Consider the following 8,846-nt stretch of genomic DNA (forward strand, 5'->3'; position numbering starts at 1 on the left):
TGCAAGTGGCACATTCATACCTATAATCCTAGCTATTCAGGAGGCTGAGATCTGAGGATCAAAGTTCAAAGCCAGCCTGGAAGGAAAGTCTGTGAAACTAATCACCCAAAAGCTGGTAGCAGAGAAGCTCAGGGACAGTGCCTAGGCCCAGAGTTCAAGCCCCAGGACCAGCAAAAATAAATAAAATAAAGCCTGGCTTTATACAATCATGAGCTTAAGAAAAAGTAAAGAATATATTTTAATAGCCTTTTTTTCAAGTAATGTGGCAAACTGGTAATTTTTTATATAATACAAAAAAACTGTAAAAGTGTATTTCTTAATTACCAGTAGTAATGTATAACCTTAAATCTCATCAAGGAACTTTTACTACTCTTACTTACATTAAAATCTATTTGCTGGCCATTATGTACTCTGAACCTTTTTTCTTTCTTTTTTTTTTTTTGCCAGTCCTGGGCCTTGAACTCAGGGCCTGAGCACTGCCCCTGGCTTCTCTTTGCTCAAGGCTAGCACTCTGCCACTTGAGCCACAGCGCCACTTCTGGCAGTTTTCTGTATATGTGGTGCTGGAGAATCGAACCCAGGGCTTCATGTATACGAGGCAAGCACTCTTGCCACTAGGCCATATCCCCAGCCCTGAACCTTTTTTCTTACACATAATTTTTCTAACATTACACACACTGGTCATTTGGATAATGGTGATTCAGGGCCTTGGAATATGCCCTAGTGGTAGAGTGCTTGCCTTGTATACATGAAGCCCTGGGCTCGATTCCTCAGCACCACATACATAGAAAAGGCCAGAAGTGATGCTGTGGCTCAAGCGGCAGAGTGCTAACCTTGAGCAAAAAGAAGCCAGGGACAGTGCTCAGGCCCTGAGTTCAAGACTCAAGAATGGCACAAAAAAAACAAACAAACAGTAATTCAATAAATGATGCAGATCTTTCAAATACAGTTCATTGCATAATATCCCCCCAAAAAACTCAAAAAACAAAAACAGAAACTAGTATCACAGGTGAGAATGTTGAAAGAATGTCACATTGATCAAGATGCACTGTATTCATAAACTACTTTGTTGAATGACAATGCCTTTGTACAACCAAAGATAATAAAAAAGAAATTAAAACCACTACCAATCTTGAGAAAAAGGCTTAAAGAACTGTTCAGGGCTGGGAATATGGCCTAGTGGCAAGAGTGCTTGCCTCCTATACATGAAGCTCTCAGTTCGATTCCCCAGCACCACATATATGGAAAACGGCCAGAAGGAGTGCTGTGGCTCAGGTGACAGAGTGCTAGCCTTGAGCGCGGCAGGCCCTGACCTGAGTCCAAGGCCCAGGACTGGCCAAAAAAAAAAAAAGAACTGTTCAGTTCATAGCAACAGATCCAAATTTTCCAAAATTCTAGTTTTCACTTCAGCTCAAACATTTATCCCTGGCAATACATAAGGTCAGATATAAAATCAGTTGTCTTCCTGGAAGGGACAGGCTCCATTCATTCTTCAGAAAATGGCTGCCAAATACCCATGCTCAAAAACATACTCTATCAATCATCTCCTCAAGTAAGCATTATTTTCCAAGGGGGGAAAAAACTAATTCAACTTAGAATACTAGCAGTGTGCCAGTAAAGACACAAATGACTATGAGGATGCTTGAAGTCACTATTTTAAAAGCACGCTAAGTTTGACCCATCACTGCCTTTCACCATTCCTAAATTAGCAGGGTAAGTAGATAAATAACCAAACAGTATAGTTATGAAAATTTCTTTAACCTTGCAAACTATGGAAGGTCTCAGAGATACCACAATCCTACAACCATACATGAAACTAAGAACTACTGTTTACCGAGGCAGGGCAGTGCCCTGGCCTATAACCCCAAATACTCAGGAGCCTGAATCAGGAGACCACTTGCAAAGACCACGAGTCCAAGGCCAGCAGGAATTACTGTTTTTAAGTAAGTATTCTCTTTGGACAGATGAAGAAATAAAAAGCAACTAGCTAGAACTCTTTATGCACAGGCACTACACATTATCAAGAGGATTTAAAACACTAGTTTATAAACTTCTACAAGATTTAGGTAGATTCAGAATTTAAATGACTTTTATCAATATGCTACACAAAGTAGATGTAGAACGCCTAGGAAAATACCAACAATTTATTTTCCTTCTTCTGTTAACTGTGAGATACAAGGGAAATAGGGACCTGGAAGATGACTGAATTTTAGCACAACTGATTGGGGTTTAATGCTTTGCAATGCATTGAGGCAGGTAATACTAATCACAATTTACAGATGCTAAGTATTGATGGTCACTTAGACAGTACATGGTAAAGCTCAGAAATGAATTTAGGTGATCTGATTCCTAAATTCTGTGTGTTTAAGGAATTTCAAGGTTAAAATGTTTCAGTGATTTTTTTGGTGGCAGTGTTGGGAACTAAGGCCTCAAACATGATGGACAAGAGCTCTACCACTAAGTTATAAGCCAAGCCCTCTGAAACATCTTTGATGACTAGCTGTTTCTGTGAGACTATTATCATTCAAAAAATGCAACCTTGTCCAATGTTGATGTCTCACACCTGTAATCTTAGCTACTCAGTAAGCAGACATCTGAGGAGCACAGTTCAAAGCCAGCCCAAGCAGTAAAGTCTGAAACTCTTATCTCCAAGTAACCACTAAAAAACCTGAAGTGGAGCTGTGGCTCAAGTGGTAGAGCATTAGCCTTAAGCACAAAAGCACACAGACTGTGTCCATTCACTCAGGACCAGTACACACACTCTCACTCACTCACAGAAAATTACCCTGAAGGTTAGTCAGTCATGGGCGGGGAATAATGGCCTAGTGGTAGAGTGCTTGCCTAGCACACATGAAGCCGTGGGTTCGATTCCTCAGTACCACATATACAGAAAAGGCCAGAAGTGGTACTGTGGCACAAGTGGTGGAGTGCTTGCCTTGAGCAAAAAAAAAAAAAAGAAGCCAAGTGCTCAAGCCCTGAGTTCAAGCCACAGGACTGGTTAAAAAAAAGATTAGCCAGTCATGATGGTATATACCTACAATCCCAGCACTCAGAGTACTGAAGTAGGAGCCTAGCCTAGACTGGTGAGATCCTACTGGGAGTCAGGGAGGTGTGATGGGAACCTCAAACTTGGGGCTGGGGATATAATTGTAGTAGAGACCTTGCCTAAGCACTGGGAAGGAAAGAAAAAAAAAAAAGAAACTCAAATTTATTGCACTAAAATGGGACATTAGAGAAAGGAGAGCCTAAAAAGTGTCCCAAACAGATAAGCCACACAAAAGAGGCAACAACTGCTCTAGCTCTACAGTGTATGTACCCCTGGGGCAAAATCTTCTAGGGCCTCCAGTACATCTCCTGGGAGAAACTCAGCTGATCTGTGAGAAAGGCAGAAACACCAAGTGCTCTTCAACTCTGCACTCTCCTCTCCCACTTACTATTTCAGAATGTTCACAAGAGATGAGGAATTCAGACACAGAATTATTTTTCAGTGTTTTTGTTGTAGGTCTGAGACAGGTCTTGCTACATAGCCAATACTGGCCACTAACTCACAAACCTCCTACCTCAACCTCCTAAGTGCTGGAATTAAGGAATGGGCTACCAAGCTCAGCCTTAGAACCAAGTTTATGTTAACCCTACTATCACCTCAGAAACTACAAAAGTACTGAACCTAGAACCAGGTAGACCTGTCTCAAAATGAAATAAAAAAAATATTAAATTTTTTTAAAATAGTGTTAAGACAAATGAATCATACAATTTTATAGAACAGGTCTCTTCACACTGCAGAGGACCAGAACAGGACACAGCTTCCTAAAAGCAGCTGAGGTTGCCTAATCCTAATCCATTCCCCTGCCCCCTCACTGCACTGTCTCAGATGTGCCCCACAAGTCTCATCTTCAAGAGCTCATTTGAAATATGTTCAGATAGTATCAAAATTTGGGGAAGGGGTATGCATGTGGGGTTCGAACTCAGGGCCTGGGTGCTGTTCCTCAACTTTTGTACTCAAGGATAGTGCTCACCATTTGAACCACAGCTCCAAATCTGGCTTTTTGGTGGTAAACTTAGAGATAAGAGTCTCAGTCAAGCTGAGTGCTGGTGGCTCAGAACTGTAAATCCTAGTTACTCAGGAGGCTGAGGATAGCGGTTCAAAGCCAACCTGGTTAAGAAAGTTCCTGAGAATCTTCTCTGCAATTAACCACCAGAAAACCAGAAGTGGAGCTGTGGCTCAAAGTCTCAGCCACTGGCTACAAACCATGATCCTTGGATCTCAGCTCCCTGAATTGCTAGGACTGCAGGCATGAGCCACCAACACTCATCTTAAAATTTTATTTTTAGGCTGGGGATATGGCCTAGTGGCAAGAGCGCTTGCCTCGTATACTTGAAGCCCTGGGTTCGATTCCCCAGCACCACATATACAGAAAATGGCCAGAAGTGGCGCTGTGACTCAAGTGGCAGAGTGCTAGCCTTGAGCAAAAAGAAGCCAGGGACAGTGCTCAGGCCCTGAATCCAAGGCCCAGGACTAGCAAAAATATATATATTTTTTTTTATTGCCACATTATAGATTTCTGCACAACCTCTATTAAAAGATTTTCTGATTCAACTTGAAGAGGAACCAAAAAAAAATCTCATTGAAAAGCTTACATTTGAGATTCAGCAAATAAGAGCTAGTTTATTCTGATTTTCCAAACACTCAACAAAAAATTAAACTTGGTTCTCAAAGTATTTAAATACAAGTTCCTCAAAGTGTGGAGGGTATCACTAGCAACAGAATCTCACATGAGGTACTCAATAAAAGTGTAAAAGGTAAGAGCTGGGGGAAGGGAGGACCTGTGTGGTTGAGAGCCTGCCTAGCCTGTGCAAGGCCCTGGATTCAATTCCCAGCATTGGAGGAAAGAAAAAAAAAAGTACAAATAGTCAACCCCAAATCAACTCAATCAAGGTCTGAAGAAACTGCTCTATCAGCATTTTAAAAGCTCTCTAGCTGATTCTTTTTCACTCAAAAGCCATTTGTTCTGCAAAATCCTAATAAAAGAAATGGGCAGGGGCTGGGAATATGGCCTAATAGCAAGAGCGCTTGCCTCCTACACATGAAGCCCTGGGTTCGATTCCCCAGAACCACATATATAGAAAAGGCCAGAAGTGGTGCTGTGGCTCAAGTTGGCAGAGTGCTAGCCTTGAGCAAAAAGAAGCTAGGAACAGTGCTCAGACCCTGAATCCAAGGCCCAGGACTGGCAAAAAAAAAGAAAGAAAGAAAGAAAGAAAGAGGTAGGTAAACAAAAATTGGCATCTTGGATTCTAGCTGAGCTATGAAGGGGAAAAAAAGCATGTCAGAAAGTGACCTAGAGGACTACTTTAAAATGATTACAGGAGTCTTTCTTGGTAGACATTTGAAGAAAGGAACCCTTTATTTAAAAATAATGGCTCTCAAACTTAAGTGTACACTTCAGAATCACCTAGAGAACCTGTGAAAATCCATTCATGGTCAAAAGGTCTACTACAATGGGGCCCAAGATTCTGCATTGCTAACAAGGTCAGATGATGACTGATGACTGATGATGTTGACACTTGCCTAGGAGTCACACTTTGACAACTGACACTATAAAGAGAACAGCAAGAGTGGTGGATATTAAAAAAAAAAAAAAAACTAGTTAGGACAAAGGGTACTATATTTCTTGTTTGAGTAACACTTAAGATAATTCTCCAGACCGCAATAGGAAATCACAGGTTGTTCAGTAACACCTTGCATTTTCGAGGCATTTCAATTATAAAGCATTTTCACATTCAATGCTTGACTCAGTGAAATATAAATGAATGGCTATTATTTACATTGTAACAATAAACCAAAAGACCAAAGCAGCAGGAACCTACCTTAAAAACAAGTTTCTGGCAAAACTACGAGCACAAAGATTCCCTTCCTCTTCAAGTCCATTGTGCCACCACCCTGGTACCGAATACCAACCTGCGCTGCGCTACACCGTCCTCCCCCACCAGACTGCGAGAGACCTGGTGTTGTATTCCGTCCCAGCCCCGGGCCCCGACCCTAGGGGCTCGTTAACGAGCGACGCGGGGAGGCCAAGGCACCCGCTCGGCTCTCCCCAGTTCCCTTCCTCCCAACTTCACGTCTCCCGCCTAAGCCTCGGGTTCCCCGGGCCCGTCGCCGACCAACGCCGCCTTCGGACCTGCTTTCTGCCGCAGGCTCTCCGTGAGTCCTTCGCCCGCAACCCAGACTCGGCCGCCCGACCCCAAATGATGCACTCTTGCGCGCCCGGCCGCTCCAGGCGGTCCCAACCCCGCGGCGGCGCTGGCGCGGATAGCCCGCGCCTCTCTCTGGGCCTCCGCGCCCCCACCCCTGCAGACCCCGGGGCTCACCTGGCTGGACGCCGCCATCGCTGCCCCTTCCCCGGTCCTCCCCGCCGCTGTGCCCGCTCCGACTCCCCGGGCCCACCTTGCTGAACGTCGCCATCGCCGTCCCCCGGGGCCCACCTTGCTGGACGTCGCCATAGCTGCTCCCCGGTCCTACCCGCCGCCGTCCCCCGAGCCCGCGGACGCACCTTGCTGTACGTCGCCGTCGCTGCTGCCCGGCCCTCCCCGCTGCCGCCCTCCCGTCCCTCCCCGGGCCCGCGGGCCTGCGGACCCACCTTGCTGGATGTCGCCGTTGCTGCCCCCCGGGATGGGCACGCTGAGCTGGCGCTCGGGCTCGGGCAGGCAGCGCAGGCAGAAGGAGTGCAGGCAGGGCAGCAGCTTGGGCTCCGCCTCGCGCCGGCTCTGCAGGCTCTGCTGGCACACCGCGCAGGTGTCCAGGAGCGAGGCCGGCGGCCCCGCCGCGGGGCCCGGGCCCGCAGCCGACGCGGAGGCCGAGGCCGACGCCGACGCGGGGCCGCCGGGAGCCGCGGGGCCCGAGGCCGCAGGGGCGGCGGCGGCAGCGGCCGGGCCCGAGGAGGCCGCGGCCCCCCCGTCGTCGTCGGCCCCCGCCGCGCCGCCCTCCGCGCCGGCCCGGCCGCCTTCCTCCTCCTCCTCCTCCACCAGCACCGAGGCGAGAGGCGGCTCCGCCTCCTGCGCCGCGGGCCCCGCGGCCCCGGCGGTTCCCGGCGCGCTGCCGCCGCCCCCGCCACCACTCTCAGCCTCGCCGCCGCCTTTGTTTTCCGCCATGTTTTCCTCTTTGAACCCGCCGGACCGCCGCGCGCCGCCCGCCGCCCGCGCCGCCGCCGTCGCCGCCGCCGCCGCCCCCAGCCTCAGCCGCAGCCTCAGCGAGAGCGGCCCGCCGAGAGCGAGCGAACGAGCGAGCGAGGGGCGAACACGAGAGCGCGCGCGCACGCAGCGCCCCCGCCCTCGCGTCGCGCGGGTAAGGGAAGGCGGTCGCGGGGCGCGCACGTGCTGACGAAAGCACGCGCGGACGTTCAGCGCGCAAGCGCGGACCCAGTTCTGACGCTTCGTTGCCGAGGCCGGTCAGGCGCGACGTGCTGCGTCGCGTCAGTGCCGCGCGTCTCTCTCTCTCTCTCTCTCTCTCTCTCTCTCTCTCTCTCTCTCTCTCTCCTAGAGACTGTGAGGCCCAGAGGCTGTGGGTTCCAGGTGGTCGTTGAGATCCGAGGAGGAGGGTGGAGAAGGTGGGAGGGTGGGGGACCGAGTCCCGGGCGGAGCCTCCTCTCGCGGCCCCGGGACTCCAGTGCCGGCCCGGGAGGGCTGCGAGGACTGCCGAGGTCTCCCCAAAACCGGCTGGGAGAGCCGGTGGAGAAAGGGGAGGACCTCTTGACAGCCATCTTTAGCTTCTGAAGATGATTCTCGAACCTTGCCACACAGAAAGCAACCCTCGTGGTGCTTCCTGGGGTCGCGCGGCCAGGGGCTGACGCCGAGGTCATGGGACTCGTTTGTGGGGAACAGATTATGTCCTCTGAGGTCCAGTTTAGGGTCCTAACATGATCAGTGTGACAAGCAAGAAACAAAACAAAGATCCTCGTTCTTCCAGTACCAGAGAGGCAGAGGTAAGAAGATCAGAGTTCAGGGCCAGCCTGGACTACATTTAAAAGAAATAAAAACTCAGCTGCACGCTTGTAATCCTAGCTGCTGAGGAAGCTGAGATTTGAGGATCACAGTTGGAAGCCAGTCCACACAAAAGCCTACAGGAACCTTGTTTCCAATTAACTGAAAGAAAGCAGACCTGTGGCTTTAAAAGAACTCAGAAACAGGTTGCCCTAGCTCCAGAACTGATTTTTTTTTTAATTGTAAAGGTGATGAACAGGGGAGTTACAGTTACATAACTAAGGTAATGAGTACATCTCTTTAAACACTGTTAACCCCTCCCACTTTTTCTCCTGCTTACCACTCCCCAGTGATTTTATTTTTTTGCCAGTCCTGGGCTTGAACTCGGGGCCTGAGCACTGTTTCTGAACTTCTCTGCTCAAGACTAGCACTCTACCACTTGAGCCACAGCCAGCCTTTTCTGTTTATGTGGTACTGAGGAATTGAACCCAGAGCTTCATGCATGCTAGGCAAGCACTCTACCACTAAGCCACATACCCAATCAGTGCCCCTGCCTTCTGTTCAAGACCCAGGTACCCCACACATACACATACACACAACTTGGGGGAGGGGGGAGAACAGGGGCTTTCTTGGAAAAAAATATATTAGACTTTATGTACTGTATTGTATCTGAAAGCACCAGTCTAGAAGATCACAGACACCAAGTCGCATAGAGCAAAGTTTTATTTTCAGCAAGTTCACAAGCCTGTCCCTCTCCCGATAGAGAGCAGCCCTTGTCCTTGAGCGAAGGGGTATCTTACATGGCTAGGGGGCTAGAGGGAGGGAAATCCCACTCGGAGAGGGGAGTTCTCCCAGTCGCAGCTGGACTCTGAA

General features: G+C 48.9%; 1 protein-coding gene across 4 annotated transcripts in view; it reads right to left on the minus strand.

The window, feature by feature from the left end:
* Positions 1 to 7,393, minus strand: part of Trim33 (tripartite motif containing 33) — an 83,810-nt gene extending 76,417 nt beyond the window's left edge. For 3 of the 4 annotated variants that reach the window (XM_048351825.1, XM_048351824.1, XM_048351827.1), the window contains exon 1: positions 6,635 to 7,159. In XM_048351825.1, coding sequence (XP_048207782.1) covers positions 6,635 to 7,145 — 511 coding nt within the window. In that variant the 5' untranslated portion in view covers positions 7,146 to 7,159. Of the gene's footprint in view, positions 1 to 6,634 lie in introns of all 4 variants that reach the window. The other variant, XM_048351826.1, reaches the window with a different exon arrangement.
* Positions 7,394 to 8,846: the final 1,453 nt, after the last annotated feature.

This window comes from Perognathus longimembris, chromosome 7, assembly GCF_023159225.1.
Source record: "Perognathus longimembris pacificus isolate PPM17 chromosome 7, ASM2315922v1, whole genome shotgun sequence".
NCBI lineage: Eukaryota > Metazoa > Chordata > Mammalia > Rodentia > Heteromyidae > Perognathus > Perognathus longimembris.